We start from the raw sequence: 17,220 nt of genomic DNA, 5'->3' as shown, positions 1-17,220 counted from the left end.
AAACCACTGGTATAATTGGCGCAAGCAGCTTTTGAAGTGATTAACAATGCAGTGACGATAGCAACTACAATATATGTAAATGTGAACTTTTTAAATGACGCCTCGTGGTGTGCATTTCTTATAATCTACTTTATTTTAAATCTTCACAAAGCTTATAAAATACACCCGCACTCAATACATTTCACCGTGTGCAACCAGGAAGCAGCAAGGAGAGATCACTGGATATGCATGCTTACTCCAACATGCCACTGACAGCATTTCAACCCTACAAAATGCCTACCTTAGAACCAGCACCCCTCCATTTAATATTGCGTATTATCTTCAGGGAGTGACAGAAAGATTCCTGCTTGGTACCATAAACATCATAATACCCGCAAACTCACTTTTCAACCATGACAAAAACAATCAATGCGACCAGTCCAAAGCAAGACATTTTGGGAGCAGGTTAAACGCTGAGAAGGGCATTCACATGTCCCCACAGGGACAGAGAGACCCAAACGTGAGCTCATTCTTTCCATCTTGTGTTATTCACCCTGTGTATGTATACACTGACCACAGAACATTAAGGCAAGTTTGTGTCCAGCAATTCTGCATAAGGAGTCACTGGCCTCAGTCACCAAGAGAAAAAAAAAAAAAAACACACGTTTAGAGAGACCCAAACCTGAGCTCATTTTTTTTATCTTGTGTTATTCATCCTGTGTATGTATACTAAAAAGATGGAGCTTGTTTAATCCGAGGCAGCCCCCGTTCACCCCCGGCGCACACACACTAGCCATCTCTCATATACTGAATACAGACACATGTGTACCCCAAATGTGAGCAGTATACGTCTGGAAAAAAAGCTGAAATGCCCATAACGGCAACCACAGACAGAAGATTTTTCAGCGTTCAGGAAGCTCGTCCAACATAAAACGCCAACAGCATGCACTCTGCTAATGCCCTGTCAAGAAATGTCAAGAACCCCGCTAACCCCCTACAAAAATCACTGATCGTAGGGGACGGTCCTTACATTTTTGTGGGGGTGGGGCTGCCGAACATGACTGGATATGCCCCAGCCCCACCAGCCTGTTGACGGTTCGCAGCAGTCAGTCTGGACATCTGATGGGGACTGGTTCTGTAGCGCCTCGCAGAATTACACACTGGAACGCCCTTGTGCCTTTCATGTGACCCCCCTCCCGCAGTCTGCTACTTGCATTAGGGCTCCTCACTGAGCCGCAGACGCCCCCGCTTCACCCTTTTACAATGTGTGGAGAGCTACAAGTATAGCTCGAGCTATCTAGGCGCTATACTGCCAGGCATTACAGTGTTTTTCTGGGATGTTTTCGCATTGCTGTGTGCTTCAGTGTGTCATCTTTCGATTTCGTCATCAGGGCAAAGTGAAACTTCAGGGAAGAGAGACCCAGAGGAAGGGGCGTGGGGCAGGGGTTTCAAAAAACACGGCAGGTGTCCTTTATCATGACAAGTGTTTACATACCTGCGGGCGGTATGGAAATGTTGAGTGAGACGCAGGTTTCTTCGGCCCTGCCCGATGCAAAGAGCGGAATGGCTGTCTCTGGGGCACAGACGAGGGACAGGTCCCTCGAATGAGGGGAAGCTGCAGAACTATGCGAATTCACCACTAGTGCTTTTTGAGTTCCAGACTAGAGTGCTGCTCGCTGAAAAGCGCTTCGACCCCTCGTCATGGGTAGTAAACGCTATCTACAACGTAGTGCGGTGTGTTGGTGGCTTCAAGGAGCCGCTCTGGGCGCGGCCCTCAAAGACAAGGCTGGGAGCCAAGCGGGAACTATGATAGGGCACTCTGGGGTCATAGTGACAAGGAAAACCCGGGGTTAAGCTGAACCAGTCAGCCACTGTTTATTTTTGCAGCGCGCTTTCACTTTAAAGTGCGATGCAAAAATTAACATGTGGCCTGCTTTCCTTCTGTCGTAAGCAATCTCTTGTGTTTATGGGGCCATGTGTTTGAAACCTTTTGCGACGCACTGAAGGCAGACGAGCCAGTCCAAGTGGGACGGCTCAAAAAGCCAAAAGTGAACGTCACAAAGAGCTCTTTCCCAATGGCTGGTAACTGTAAGAGGGGCGGGGCTTAAAGCCCTTTACAGAAAATACCCAAAAACGTTAAATCTCGCCAGCGAGACTGCGCATAAAAAGCTGGTGCGCATAACTTGCTGGTACCAAGAAGTACTTTTACATTATGCACCTGTCGCATTCTTTCATAAACTGCTAGAAAACATAAAACACGGGGTCGGTGGTCTTTATGCAATCTAGCACTGTGAACTATTACTTTCTAGCATAACTTTTGTGGTTGGTAAAAAAATAAAAAGACAAAATTGGTTTTAATTGTATCAAAATTATGGGTCCTTTTAACAACGAGACGGAAATGTTTTCATCCCACCTATTTTAGGCTATTTTAGGCTACACAATTTCATCAAAGTTGTGGTTTAAAGATTTTTAATAAGACTGGTATACAATTTTCACCATAACAAAAAAGATTTATCTGAAATACCCCTTAAGCTAATTCTGCTGAAACACTTCAAGTAAGTTATTTCATTGACTTCAGCTCAGTAATCACTATAAACTAGATAATACTTATTACTACTAGAGGTATTAATGAAATAAACTCACAGCTGAAACGATTCTAGTTTTTTGGCCAATGAACTAAAACTATAAAAATATGAAGCTTTATTTCGAGTTAAACTAATCATTTACTCTCCTCCCTTTAAATAAACACTTTAGCAGCTGCATGTATATGGCTTATGGTGGCTCTCATTTGAGCCCATAGAGTAATGGATAGATGGTAGCCTTTTGTCTTCTATAAATATATCAAAAGATGATACAGTCACAACTCCTAAACTGGTTGAGCCGAAATTATTTCTGAGCGCCTGTTTCGAATTATTGGGAATGTTGACAGTTTTACACCACGTAAACATCCTGAGATGTTACCTCTGTCAAGGACAGGATTACATTAATGTTCACGTTCCATGCAGGACGGTACACCTGTTACAAACAGTATGCATAATTAGTTACACATAGGGGTACTCCTGGAAATCCAAAGAGTCACAGATCATTTGTAAATTTGCTCCATCTGATTGAACAATCCTAGGGGAACTGACCAACTTTGCCCCCTTCAATTTGTGAATCAGGTCCTAAGAACTTAAAATAACGCGAGTAAATATCTACATGCACTTACTAGTCAATACGCCATCCAGGTTGGTTGACGCAAGAGTGTACACAAGCTAGTTCATAATAAAAAATTTGCAATTATGGGAAATACCATTAATTAAGAACTTAAAATAGAGCCGTTGGGGAGCACATTTAGCGGAGTGCATTTATGCTACCAATGTTAGAACAGGCCAACTACAGTGCATGAAATCAACGAAAGGATGATGAGATTCCCTGAGAGACAGTAAAACATGGCCTAACGGGCCCCAAGAAAGATGGAGCCAGGCTGAGTGGCCATGGGGAAGGACTCCATTAGAAGTTGAATGCTTCCAATTCGTGCTAATGAAGGCCGCAGAATGATGCACTTAAACCATCGTTAACTGAATGAATTGCTACAGGCTGCCTCCTATGAGGCCCTTTTTTGTCATAGTGAAGAGTTTCACAGGCATGCAGCAATGCCCCCAAAAATGAAAAATTGGGAACGTAATGAGTGTGCCCCCGGCAAACTGTCCGACATCCCCTGCAATGTCCACAGCGCACATTTCATTCTGTGGAAGATGTCCGCGATCCCGGCGTGTGCGCAGTCATAGGTCTGCAGTTTCTCAGGAGATAAAATGGCAGCGAACGCACAAGGTGCAGAAATACTCCAACTTATTTTTTTCAGACTATGTGTTCTCAATCAGAGTAAACGAGATCAACTCACCAATACAGATATGGCTTGTCCTTGTCCACGTTTATATTATTTAAGGGGTCCATCCGAAACCAGGTGTTGAGCGTGAAACCGTTTTGGTAAGGCCACTTGGCAATTGGAGGCAATGCAATAGCCTAAAGAAAGAAAGATAATTTAATTTAATCCTCAAAGAAAAGAACAGGCATGTGAAATCGCAATGACCATAAAAGCAAGATCATATGAACACGCTCTTTGCCAAGTACATCATCACAAAGTAAAATGTATGCTTTACTTGATGTTTTTAATGCACATCCACCTGGTATTGTTGCAATCAGATGAACAAGCACACTATTATGTTGTTATGCGGTATTTATAGCATAAACTGCAACAACAATAAGGTGATGGATGAAATGCTTGAATTTATCTCAGACACTGGCAATTGCTCCGACTACATTACAGTACATTGTTTTTTACCTGCCACGCCACTCTGGACAAAATGCTGCCTTATGCAAATTATGTAGCTATCTTGCTCCTCATGGAAACAGTCTGTTGTGAACTGGCAGGCAAGGCCCCCTCCAGAAGAGACCACAAGCAACCCAGACCGGTTTCAACCTACTTCTGTCTCATCAGTGAGGTATAGCTGAAGTCCTATGGCACAGTAAGTTGTTTTGGGCTGCTTGTGTTCTGGTTCAGGGTGGATTTGCCCTGGCAGCTTGGGATGGATTGTTCCCATTGGAGCAGGGTCAAGAATGATTTCCATATGGCTGGGTCCAAACTGAGGTGGCATGGTGGGTGAAAAATGATGGATTTGTATGCGGCCCAAGCAATCACCAGTGTCTGAGATTAATGCAGGACCAGATCACTTTGTGAATCATCATTAAGGACTTGAACTGACTAAATTTGCGAACTTGAAGCCAGTGCAGTAGGTGGAGCTTGGAGAGGTGTGGTGTCCAGTTGTCCGCCTTGTTGATGCATTTTGGATTATCTCAGGGTGATCAAGGGTTTTCTTTGAGATTCCTAGGTAAACGATGTTATCATAAATGATTCTAGACTGATTAGGCATTAAACAGCTGGAAATGCCATTGGGGCCCGAGAAAGTGCAGAAGGCTCTTTAGAATATTAAGACATTAAAAGCAGTTGCTAGATAAAACTACAGCAGCAACAGACGTTGGTCACATCCATACAACTGTCATGCCCTTTTCTCATGGACGTTTTCTTGCAAGCATTCCCGAACAGATTACTATTTCATCCTATACCATCTCTCATCTTGTCATTTCATTGTAATCAATATTGCTTGGATTTTTTAGGCTAGGATTAGGATGGGGATAATGGAGTAAACTGAAGTGATTAAGGGCACGGGGCTAAGGGTAAAGGGTGCAAGGGTAAGAGTAGGGGTTCAGAATAAGGGGTTAAATGCAAGGGGTTAAGGGTATAGGGGCAAGTGGTGTGAGCACTCTTATGAGATTATAAATGCAAAGGTAAGGGGGTAGGGTAATTGGTAAGGAGGTGAGTAGAGGGTGAGTAAGGGTAAGGGAATAAGGAGCTAAAGGGTTAATGATTAGGAACAAAAAGGGTTATGGGTATCAGGTTAAAGGTAGGGGAAATATATAAGGGGTTATGGGTTAGGACAGGGTAAGAGTTAGGTGTCTAATTGTAAGGGGTTACAGGTAGAGGATTAAGGGTAAGGATAATGTAGCAAGGAGGAAGCAAGGTTAATGTGTAAAGGTACGACAGTATGATGAGTACTTATGCTAAGGTCATGAGTAAGAGATTAAGAAGTTATCAGTAAGGAGATAAGGATAAGAGGTTAATGTTAAGGGATTAAATGTGAGCATAAGGAGGGCATAAGGGAATATGGGGTTAGCGAGATACAGTGTTACTGGCAAGGTGTAAAGGGTAAGTGGTTAAGGATATATGGGTGAGGGGTTAACTATATGAAGTTAAAGGTAAAGGGTTAAATGTAAGGATATGGAATGGTGAGTAAGAGAGTAGTGGGTTAAAGGCGTAAAGGTAAAGTTAAGAGATCAATGGTAACATTTTAGGGATTAGTAGTAAAGGGTTATGAGAAAGGATAATGTGGTAAGACTAAGGATAAGGGATGAACGGGAAAAGTTAGTGGTAAGGTATAGGGTGATAAGGAATTAATGTCTTGTTTAAGGAAAAGGGTCATGAGGATGAAAAAGTACAATGAAGAGTAAATGGAAAAAAACCGAAAAAGCAGTGAGTAGGTGGAAGACATACAAACACTGTTTGTATGTCTTCCACCTACTCCCCAGGCAGGGGGAGGGCATATATTTGCTGTAGGTTGGGTTAAGCTTTTCATCCAGTAGAATGCCCTGACAGCACAAGGCCATGCGTCAATCAACAGTGGCCATACTATGGCATTCCAAAGGTGTGATGTCAGTCAAAAGAATGCCTATCTTTGATGGATTGAACTGGAAACAATTGACAGACATCAACCGGTGAACAGCTCCTAAACAGATCGTCAGGTAAGTATCAGCAAATTATCAAGGTTCCCCTCCAAGTCAGACTGATTAGGAGTTGTATCATCTGCATACATATAAAATGTTACACCAAGTTACACCAAGAGTTTAAGAAGATTAACAAAAGGTTGCATATAGATGCTCAAAAGCAACAGTAATGATATAGCTCTTCAGGGAACACCCCATTTCATGTAAAGATGATGTGAATTGAAGCAGAACGACCATTTAAAATCTGTTCAATACAAAAAGTGAACCTGTATAGTACAAGGGCCTCAATAGCCAATGCACTGTATCCTCTGACTGGGGAGATGGTGTAGAAGGCGGCAAACAGATCAAGGGTCCCACACAACCACCTTCATCCATAGGTCAATGAGGGCCAACAGCTCACTCAATTCAGTGTGAAAGACTTCCTGGGCAATGACAACAACATTAAAAGTTTCTAAAAAGATCTGGAGCTATGAAGCCACCAACTTCTCTCGTAGTTTCGCCACATAAGTTAGAAGAGATAGTTGTATGACATGTGTTAGTGTCATGGAATCAAGATGTGAAAACTACAGTTTTCCAAGCATTCAGAACGATACAAGACCAGGGAGCAATGTAACAACGTATCAAGATGGTCAGCAGGGTGGCTTCTATTTCTTTGATAAGACAAGTGAGGGGATGAGCATCAGGTGAGCCTGATGGACAAATTGTGGTAATTAACAACTCCGTGAGGACACAGGGGCAAAGTATTCTAAAAGAGACAGCCTGTAGGATCGTGTTTAGGGAAGCGCCCTATGGAAAAAGAAAGTTATCTGATATAATGCATGGCATGGAAAATTAGTCAAGTCTGAAATGATCGAATAATTCCTTGGCTAAACGTTTGTCACTTTTCAAGGAGATTATTAAATTATATTTTTTGCGTTATTGTGGTCAATATTCTTCCCTGTTGTTTTCTTTGATAATGAAGCACGGGTCTTCTAACTAACACTTTCTCCCATTTCTTTCTATTTCAGTTTCCAAATTAGGAATAAGAAAATCCTTTGCGATACAAGGTTTGTAGACGTGCAGCAGCCTGGGATTTGCGGCTTGTCTGTAGAAGAAGAACTGGTCAAACAGTGATATCTGCATTTAGAAGCTATAATATTTCACAACATTAGTTAGCCTATGCAAACCTGAAAGTGTTGCCCTAGACAGCTCTCACCACAAACTGCTGTCAGTCCCCACCACTTAAAGCAGCAGCCCTTACAGCTGGAAGTACTCGAGACAAGAGTGCCAAATTCAGGCCTCCAAATAGCCTTTCATCCATGTAAGTCACCACAAAATGTCATCAAAGTCTGTCACACAACTTTGATTCCCAACACCCGGGTGCACAACTATAATGGTTAGTCGCCGCTTCGGATGTCCTGTTTCAGTATCACAAACACTATGCTTCAATACTTCACAATAAATGCTGTCTCCAAGCACAGCATACATGCATTAATTCAATCAGTCCATCCTAAAAAGAAGTTGCAAGTTGTTTGCAGTAAATATCAGCAACAATAGTGCTTGATTTTTATTTGCAGGATTAGAAAAATTAGGCAATCTTGTTGTACCCTCAGATCTACTTGATAGTAGCTGAGCAAACCTACTTTTTACCTCAAACTAGAATTTCTAGCATAATACAAATAAAAATGAGAACAAAATGATAACACTTACATCATTATGAATATGATTTAATCAATGTGCTAACTAGATCTTCTACCTGCAATACGATTTTGTTGGAACCACTCTACACAATTAATAAACAAATGGGATTGAAGAAAATGTTGGTTACATTCTCTAAAGATGTTACTGAGTGATACTCTATCTTCTCACACATTCTTAACATTATTGATATTATCCAGGCACCAGACTGAATCCAGAAATCTTTTCTCCTGCAGTAGAACTACACCCTCTCAAGGTGGCATCACACGACTCCAATCACAGCTCCAACCATCCTCAATATAATAACATCAGGTGTTAGAAATGGAGTTTCTGGTTGGTAGAGGAATGCACCTTGTCCAAGCAGGAACCACAATCCTAAACAGGGTAAACTAGATACACACTGAAAAGATAACCTCTGCTCTCCCTCTGGTAGCTTGGCATAGAGCAGGCAGGCTTATCTAAATAGACAATGTGTAAAGTATTTGTGCAATACACACACACACACAGTAACACAATGAAAACACCACAAAAAGACTCCACAGAGATTTAGAAAAATAGACATTAATGATATTAATAAATCAACACCAAAATGGTTGGAAGAAGGCCCTTTGCTCTTGCATGGGGGCAGAGATAGCAGTTTTTCAGGCTCGGGGTGCCCCCAGAAAGGCAGAAAAATGTGGTCCAGATGGGCGATCTATCAAGGAATAGAGTTACCGCCTCTGCCGAACATAGTCCCTGTATAGAATGGCTCCCTCTTGAGAGGCCAGTCCCTGAACAGCTTAGACAAATTCCTAATGGTACTGGTGGTCGAATGTGTCCTAATTAAATCAATTTTGTGGGGTTTAAAATGCTCTGTGACATGTTTATGTTGTAAAGCCTGCATGTTCTGCACGAGTTCCAGTGTTTTCACAAATGCAGGTACCTTAGAAGTAGCTGTTGTTTCACATGTTCACTGCAAGCACTGGCTCATTATGTATACCTTGAAAATCCAATAAAATATTTTTTATTAAAAAAAAACATCAAGACCAAAATGACAGAAATCCAATAGGTAGAAGTTGAGATATTAATTTTTAAACATTAAAAAGAGCTGCAGCTCTTAGAAGCAATAAGCGTCTATGGGGGGTTATCTGGTCAAACGGGGCAAAGTCAAAAGTTTGGGCTGACCCCAATGGAGTACAGGACGGCTACAGAACCACCATCGGCCTCAATGAACAAACAATGAACAAAGTACCTTATCTGGGTCGCAACTGCGAGATGCAGGGGGCAGTCGAGCAATGCATTGAGCGATGCGTCAATGTCGAATCCCACAGGTAAGGTGATGCATCAGTTTTCATCACGTAGTGCAGACAATGCATCAGTTCCGAAGATTAAGAGCTGAGCCGAGATGCATTCATTCTGAAGTTTGATGCATTGTGGTTCTCCGCGCAATCGAGGGATGCGTCGCTCTCTGAAACTGTTGCAGTGGCGATGCACAGTTCCAATGCATCGGTCTTTGGATGTGTTGCTTCGAGAGCGACGCGCACATATAGCTCCCACAACTGGGTGGATGCGCCTGTTCTGCTACCTGGAGACTAGAGAGTTGATTCCTCTTGTGCACGTATCTGAGTCCACTTCCAGTGAACCAGGTACAGGAGTAGGGGTTGAGACTTTGATATCCCTGAGTCGTAAGCAAAAGGAGACAAGCCAACAAGCTCTTGGGGACTATTTTAGTGCAAGGCAGAGTCCATCTCTCCTCAGCAGAGTCGGAGAGCAGCAGGCAGCAGGGCACCACAAGAAAAAAGCAGGTCTCTCATGTCAGTAGTCCAGCATAGTGACAGTCCTTGATGCAGCACAGCAATTCTTCTGCCAGGGTTCAGTTGTAGGTCCAGAAGTGTATGATTTGATGGGGTCAGAGACCTAGTACTTATACCTAAATGTGTGGGGGTAACTTTAAAGAAGGGTCTTTGAAGTACACAAGAATCCTATCTTTCTCAGCCCTATCTCGAAACTATAAGAGGGGTGTAATCCGCCCTTTATATGGGGTCAGGCCACTACCTATTCACCTGTGTCGGCCCCTCCCTCCCTTCCTGCCCACTACCTATTCAGCTGCGTCAGCCCCTCCCTCCCTTCCTGCCCAGGAAGAGTCATCAGAACGCAAAGGAGTGCTTCAACACTCCTAACCTGTGTTTGTGGCTGTCGAAAGAGAATGCACAAAGTGTAGCTGTCACCCACCCTATACGTGTATTGAGGCAGGCTCCAGGCACACAGAGCAGTAAGAGCAGAGAAATGCCCACCTTTTAAAAGTGGCATTTCTAAAGTATTCATGTTAATTCCTACTTTACCAGTAGGTAGGGTTTATCAATAGCATTCCAAAGATTTAAAACATGAAGAAACTACTCCATCCAGGCAAAAATTGCATCTTAAAGTGCATTGTGGAATTCCCAGTGTTAACCTAGGAGAGGAGTAGACATCACGGTAGTGAAAAATGAATTTCGTTTGTCACAACCAGGACATGCAAAACATAAAAGTACATGTCCTACCTTTTACTTACACAGCACTCTACCCTATGGGCTACCTATGGCATACCTTAGGTGTGACTTAAGTACAATAAAAGAGGTGTTTACGGCTTGGCAAGTTGTTTTAAACGTGAAGTCAAAGTGGCAGTAAACTGCAAACAGAGGCCCTGTAATGGCAGGCCAGAGACAGGTTTGAAAGGCTACTGGTGTGGGTGGTACAATCAGTGCTGCAGGCCCACTTGTACCATTTAATTTACAGGCCTTGAGTATATGAAATACCACTTTACAAGGAACTTATAAGTAAACTAAATATGTCAATTATGTATACCCCAATGTTACTATGTTTAGGGGAGAGGCACATGCACTTTAGCACTAATCAGCCGTGGACTGCTTGTAATGCATAGAGCAAATTCTAAGATAAGATGAACTTGTAAGGCATTTCCTATAGAACCATTAGGAGTGTTGTGAGTGACACAAAACTGAGGGCACTGCCTGTTCAGGGTAGTGGTGAAGAGAACCACATTTGGACATCCCAATTTGGAGAAGATCCCAGCCATCACTTTGGGATGAAGTTCCCACTCCTGGTCTTCTAGTGAGAAGTGGCTCAGTGAATCCATGCTCACAGTGTGGGTGCTTGCAATACAATACAAAGCCACTTATAAAGCACACAGCTACCTCCTAAAATGTGTCCTGGTGCTAGCGGTAAAGGTAACAAAAAAGTGTGGCAGACTGTACAGTACAAGTCAGATGCCCTCCAGATCCAAAAAGGTTTCTTCATGAGGTCAGGATTTCGGAATATGGCCATTTTAGCTCATTTTCACCAGGCAAGAAGTACTAGCCAAGAAGACATGTTGCGCTAGCAATGTGAAGAGCCAATCTGTATGATGTAATAACTTTTCTACCCATGGAGGCAAGCCTTTTAGACACATGATGTGGAGCAATGGTGGGAGCATGTTAGGAATTGATGCGACACCTAGGGCTGGCACCATCAAAATGTTTCAGGTGAACTGTGTATTGACAAAACCTTTGGATCAGAATTTGCTTGCTTATGGCACAGTGCAATTTGTCTGCAGACTGCCAGAACTGAAAGGGGTTTCTCCTAAGAAGCCAGAACTGGCTCCATGAGTCCTTTGTTGAACGGTAGCAAGGATTCGAGAGTTCCTGGTTGCAGGATGTTGACTCAAATCTTCCAAGATGTGTCAAGGCCACTTGCGTTTTGTAGGTCTAGGTAAAGGCTAGCATCTGCATTGTAAAAAGAGAGAGGTTGAAAGCCTCTGAATAGTCTTCCCTTTATGTGCCTACAATCACTGTTGAGCATGTCAGAAGCATTAAATCTGATCCGGTCCTGGGGTAAGGGTGAAGGAGAAGACTTTTATTTTCTGTAGCAGCATTTGTGTTTGATTTTTTGTGGAAGGATTCCTCAGGGGATAGCCCCTGCCAGGAGACTCACCTGAAGGAGTCAAAAGGGGCTGGTAAGATGTGTTTTATTCCAATGTCAAAATTGGTCACAGACTCTGCTCCCCGATGGCTTTCAGTTGCTCTGAAGAACAACAGTCACAAGCGGAGTGGCCGTGGTTGGATCTCAAACACTATATAATATCCAGTATAGTCACTGTCATATTCATGGAGGAATTTAGTCGATAAAAAAGAGCTGTGGATTCATTCAAAGTGACACAGAATAGCAGGAACTAACAGCAGTTTGACAGTCTGCACCATATATAGCTGGATGTCTTCACACCAGTGAAGAATGGAGGTGCATCGCACCACCTGGCAGCTGTGGAAAACTATTGAGGGCAAAAGGTTTTCCATATCCAGTCTGGTACCTAAGTCAAAGTCCTAAGAAGAGGAATCTGTGTGACGTTCTAGCCTTAAGAATACCATCTTTAACCGAATGATACATATATCATTGAAAAAGGCTGATTTAGCCCTTTAACCCCTCCGCCGCAGCGCTGGGGGGGGGGGTTTGGCGGCAGCGCGGTGGCGCTGTGCTCATGACGGAGCCACTCCGTCATGAGCCACGGTTGAGCTGTGCTCATGACGGAGTGGTTCCGTCATGACTCCGCCCACTGCGCTAATCGCCCGCACAGGCGGGGAATCAGCGCAGCGTGGGAGGAGCGGCCGCAGCATGACGGAACTACTCCGTCATGAGCACACGGCGACCGTGGCTCATGACGGAGTGGTTCCGTCATGAGCAGGGGAGGGGTTAAATCAACTTTTATATTATTCCCTTGGAGTGCCTCTGCTGTTTATCTACACGACTGTGGATGTTTTACTATATATATATATATATATATATATATATATATATATATATATATATATATATATATATTCAATGAAAAAACCATAGGTTTCACACATGTTATAGTTAGCGGAAATTTTACTGATAAAAAACCAATGAAATTCCCCCGTTATAGTTAGTGCAGGCAACTATAACTCACGCGACCGCAATCCTCTGCTGATGCTAATACTGTATTTAGACACTTATTTGCCCATGTCTTCTTCCATACATTTTTAGCTATACATATATTACAAATATTTTTTTTTCCATAAAGACACATATGTCATCAGCAGAAGATTGCGGTCGCGGTCGCGGTCGCGTGAGTTATAGTTGCACTAACTATAACGGGGGAATTTCATTGGTTTTTTATCAGTAAAATTTCCGCTAACTATAACATGTGTGAAACCTATGGTTTTTTCAGTGAATTTGCAAGGTTTTTTAAATGCTAATTCCTAACTATAACGTGTGTGAAACCTATGGTTTTTTCAGTGAATTTGTACGGTTTTTTAAATGCTAAGTTACTTTACGCCATTCGTGGCGTGCGCGCCCACTTAACGCAGTTCGTTCCGTGCGCGCACGGTGAGCACGCGGTGCGCTTCGCGCACCGCGCGCCCACTTTACGCAGTTAGTGCCGTGCACGCACAGTGGGCACGCGGTGCGCTACGCGCACCGCGTGCCCACGTTACGCTAGATGGGCCATGTACGCACGATGCGCTTCGCGCACCGTGCGCACATGGAGGACATATGATGCACTTCGTTTTGAAAGGTAATATTTTAATTTTTTGTATATTTTATAAGCCATGCACAATTGGTGCCCTTCGGGCACCATTTGCACACGGGGTGGAGAGAGTGTGGATAATTTTTCTTTTTATTATTTTTTTTTTAAATATTTTAGTTTTTCTCAGGCGTAATAAGCCATGCACAATTGGTGCCCTTCGGGCAACAATTGCACACGGGGTGGAGAGAGTGTGGATAATTTTTTTTTTTTTTAATTTTTTCCCGTACGCGTACGGTAAGCGTAATCGGCAAAATTACCGAAAAAATAAAAATTCCGTTTTTGGCCTTGGGGGATCTTTGGGGACTCCCTCAACATGGCTATGTGTGTGGGAGCTGTCTGAACAGCCCCTTTACATGTTTTTGGGCTTTATATTTTAAAAATCACTCTCAGTGCGAGAGAGAAAATGGCGGCCGCCGCTTCCTGGTTTCGGCCGATTCGAATGTTTACTTAGATCTAAGAGCCAATCAGAATCGCGCTCGCGCACGCCACCGTACGCGTACGGTAAGCGTACCGTAAGCGCACCGTAAGCTGGCTCAGATATATATATTGATTTAAAGGCTATTTTCTCAGAATCTACTGAACAGATTTACACCAAACCTACAAAAGGCACTTCCTTGACCTGAGGACTACCTCTCTGCCAAATTTCTAGTAATTTTGTTCAGCCGTTCGGGCTGTAGCCCTGTCTAAAGGTCCTATGGAAAAATGCATGGGAAAAACGCGTTTTGGGACCCCCCTTTTATCAGCCCCCGCTTGACGAATCCCCCCGAGACTTTCAGGGTAGGAGCGGAGCGTAGCGCCCCACCTATTTTGAAAAATTCGCGAGGATTCGTCGACCGGCGCCAAAGTTATTCAAAATAGAATGTTGCGGATTTCCTATGGAAACGTGGTCCTAACTATAACTACCTACTGGCGACCGCCAGTAGGTAATATATATATATATATATACACACACATATATACATATATACACATATATATATATATTATCTACTGGCGGTCGCCAGTAGATAGTTATAGTTACAACCTAGTTTCCATAGGAAATCTCAAAATTTGAATTTTGAATAACTTTGGTGCCGGTTGACGAATCCTCGCGAAATTTTCAAAACTAATGGGGCGCTCCGTTCAGCTCCTACCCTGAAAGTCTCGGGGTGATTCGTCAAGCGGACGCCGAGAAAAAGGGGGGGGTCCCAAAATGCATTTTCCCCATGCATTTTTCCATAGGACCTTTAGTCGCAGCTACAGCCCGAATGGCTGAACAGAATTACGTGGAATTTGGCAGAGAGGTAGCCATAAGGCCTTTTGAAGGTCTCGTGTAAATCTGTTCAGTATTTCCTGAGAAAATAGCATTTAAAAGCATATCAATATCTATACGCGCTCACCGTGCGCGCACGGTGCGCGCACCCTGCCGTGCGCGAGCGCAATTATGATTGGTTGTTAGATGTCGGTAAACATTCGAATCGGTCGAAACCAGGAAGTGTCGGCCGCCATTTTGTCTCTCGCAGTCTGAGGGGGTGAAAAACAAAGATGGAGAACGTGAAAAGGTGGCAGAGTGGACAGTTCCTGACCCCCTAGCCTTGGTCAGGGGGTCACAGAAGGACCCCCAAGGGAGAAAAAAACAAAATTTTTTTTTTTTTAAATCGCGAGGTGCGCGCACCCTGCGCGCACAGCGCACCGAGTGCCCACGGAGCGCGCACGGTGCGCGAAGCGCACCATGCGCGCATTGTGCGCGCACGGTGTACAACCTGAAAAAAAAAATAATAATAAAAACATAACTTAGCATTTAAAAAACCGTACAAATTCACTGAAAAAAACCATAGGTTTCACACACGTTATAGTTACGAATTAGCATTTAAAAAACCTTGCAAATTCACTTAAAAAAACATAGGTTTCACACATGTTCTAGTTAGGTGGACATTTCACACGTAAAAAACCAATAAAATTCCCCCGTTATAGTTACTGCAGGCAACTATAACTCACGCGACCGCAATCCTCTGCTGATGACGTCAGATATTACATCACTGATGACATATGTGTCTTTCTGAAAAATAAATATTTGTAATATATGTATAGCTAAAGATTAATGGAAGAAGACATGGGTAAATAAGTGTCTAAATACAGTGATGTAATATCTGACGTCATCAGCAGAGGATTGCGGTCGCGTGAGTTATAGTTGCCAGTTGAAATGTCCAGCTAACTATAACATGTGTGAAACCTATGGTTTTTTAAGTGAATATATATATATATATATATATATATATATATATATATATATATATATATATATAAAAATATAATTTGGTTAAAGATGGTAATCTTCCGGCTAGAACTTCCCACAGATTCCTCTTCTTAGGAGATATACAAATGCTCTGTGCCGAAAAGTGTAGACGCTTTTTTACCAATGTATGTTGGTGGAATAAACTACTTCCAGTAAATTTCAAGCCCTGCTGAGTGCGGTTCTTTCCCTGTGGGGAGATATATATATATTATTTTTTTCAACAAACGCCCGAAAGCTTGAGAATGCACTCGACAGCCGATGAACACCTTCTGGTATTAATTCAAATTTGGAAACCAGCATCTGTGTTCCAGGTTAAAAGTCTTTATTTGCCAACACGTTTCGAGGTTCCAGCCTTTTCTTCACAGGCAGCTTTGCTCTACGGCACAAAGGTTCCAATTAGTTGCATGCTTTGTCCAGGCCGGTGGTGCAGCACAGTAAGCGGCATTAGTCTGCCAGCCTCAGCACTCCGGACCCTACTAAGGAAGCAAAAAATGTCTTAATATATGTGGATATTTCCATGGATCCTACTAAAGGTTTGATCTCTTGCTGTTACAGGACTAGAAGTCCCAGCATGCAGTGAAGGACTAATAAGCACAAAGCGAGACCCACTGGGGGTCGGCATGGCGGAAATGAATTACAAAAAAAAGAGCCCTCCATGATTCATCTGTGACTGAAGTAGCCTAGGAGTAAGAAGCATTGGCCTCAAAACGCGTCGGGTGAATAATGAAAGTAAATTCTGGAGTGATGTAGTGGGTTGTTGCAGGAATAAACCGGATGGTGGTTAACTGCCGAGTGCCTCCTCAATGCTTTCAGGCGTTTGGAGAAGAATTGATGGACACGGCTGCCCTGCCGTGGAGGTCGGCACCATCTCCGCAGTGAGGAGAGGCTGTGGCTTGGAACTGTGTCCAGGCTGGTGGTGCAGCACAGTAAGCAGCATTAGTCTGCCCGCCTCAGCACTCTGGACCCTACTAAGGGAGCAAAAAATGTCTTAATATATGTGGATGTTTCCATGGAACCTACTAAAGGTTTGATCCCTTGCTCTTTCAGGGCTACAAGTCCCAGCATGCAGTGAAGGACTAAAAAGCACGAAGCGAGACCCTCTGGGGGTCAGCATGCCGGAAATGGATAAAAAAAGAGCCCCCCATGATTCATCTGTGACTGAAGTAGCCTATGACTTAGAGGCGTTGGCCTCGAAACGCATCAGTTGAATAAAGAAAGTAACTTCTAGAGTACTGTAGTGGGATGTTGCAAGAATAAACCGGATGGTGGTTAACTGTCGAGTGCGTCCTAAATGGTTTCAGGCATTTGGTGTGTACGTATGTATGTGTATATATATATATATATTTCTCTCTCTCTCTCTCTCTCTCTCTCTCTCTCTCTCCTTCCCTCCCTCCCCCTTGGGCGGCCTTGTCCC

The 17,220-nt window shown here is 43.3% G+C and overlaps 1 protein-coding gene across 6 annotated transcripts in view; it reads right to left on the bottom strand.

Annotated features, from left to right (window-relative positions):
* NBEA (neurobeachin) overlaps nucleotides 1-17,220 on the bottom strand; it is a 1,788,010-nt gene that overhangs the window by 1,387,256 nt on the left and 383,534 nt on the right. For all 6 annotated transcript variants that reach the window (XM_085621699.1, XM_085621702.1, XM_085621701.1 and 3 more), the window contains exon 5: nucleotides 3,863-3,984. In XM_085621699.1, coding sequence (XP_085477825.1) covers nucleotides 3,863-3,984 — 122 coding nt within the window. The remainder of the gene's footprint in view (nucleotides 1-3,862; nucleotides 3,985-17,220) is intronic.

The sequence above is a fragment of the Triturus cristatus genome, chromosome 8, assembly GCF_964204655.1.
Source record: "Triturus cristatus chromosome 8, aTriCri1.1, whole genome shotgun sequence".
NCBI classification, from domain to species: domain Eukaryota; kingdom Metazoa; phylum Chordata; class Amphibia; order Caudata; family Salamandridae; genus Triturus; species Triturus cristatus.
This window is presented reverse-complemented; position numbering and strand designations above follow the sequence as displayed.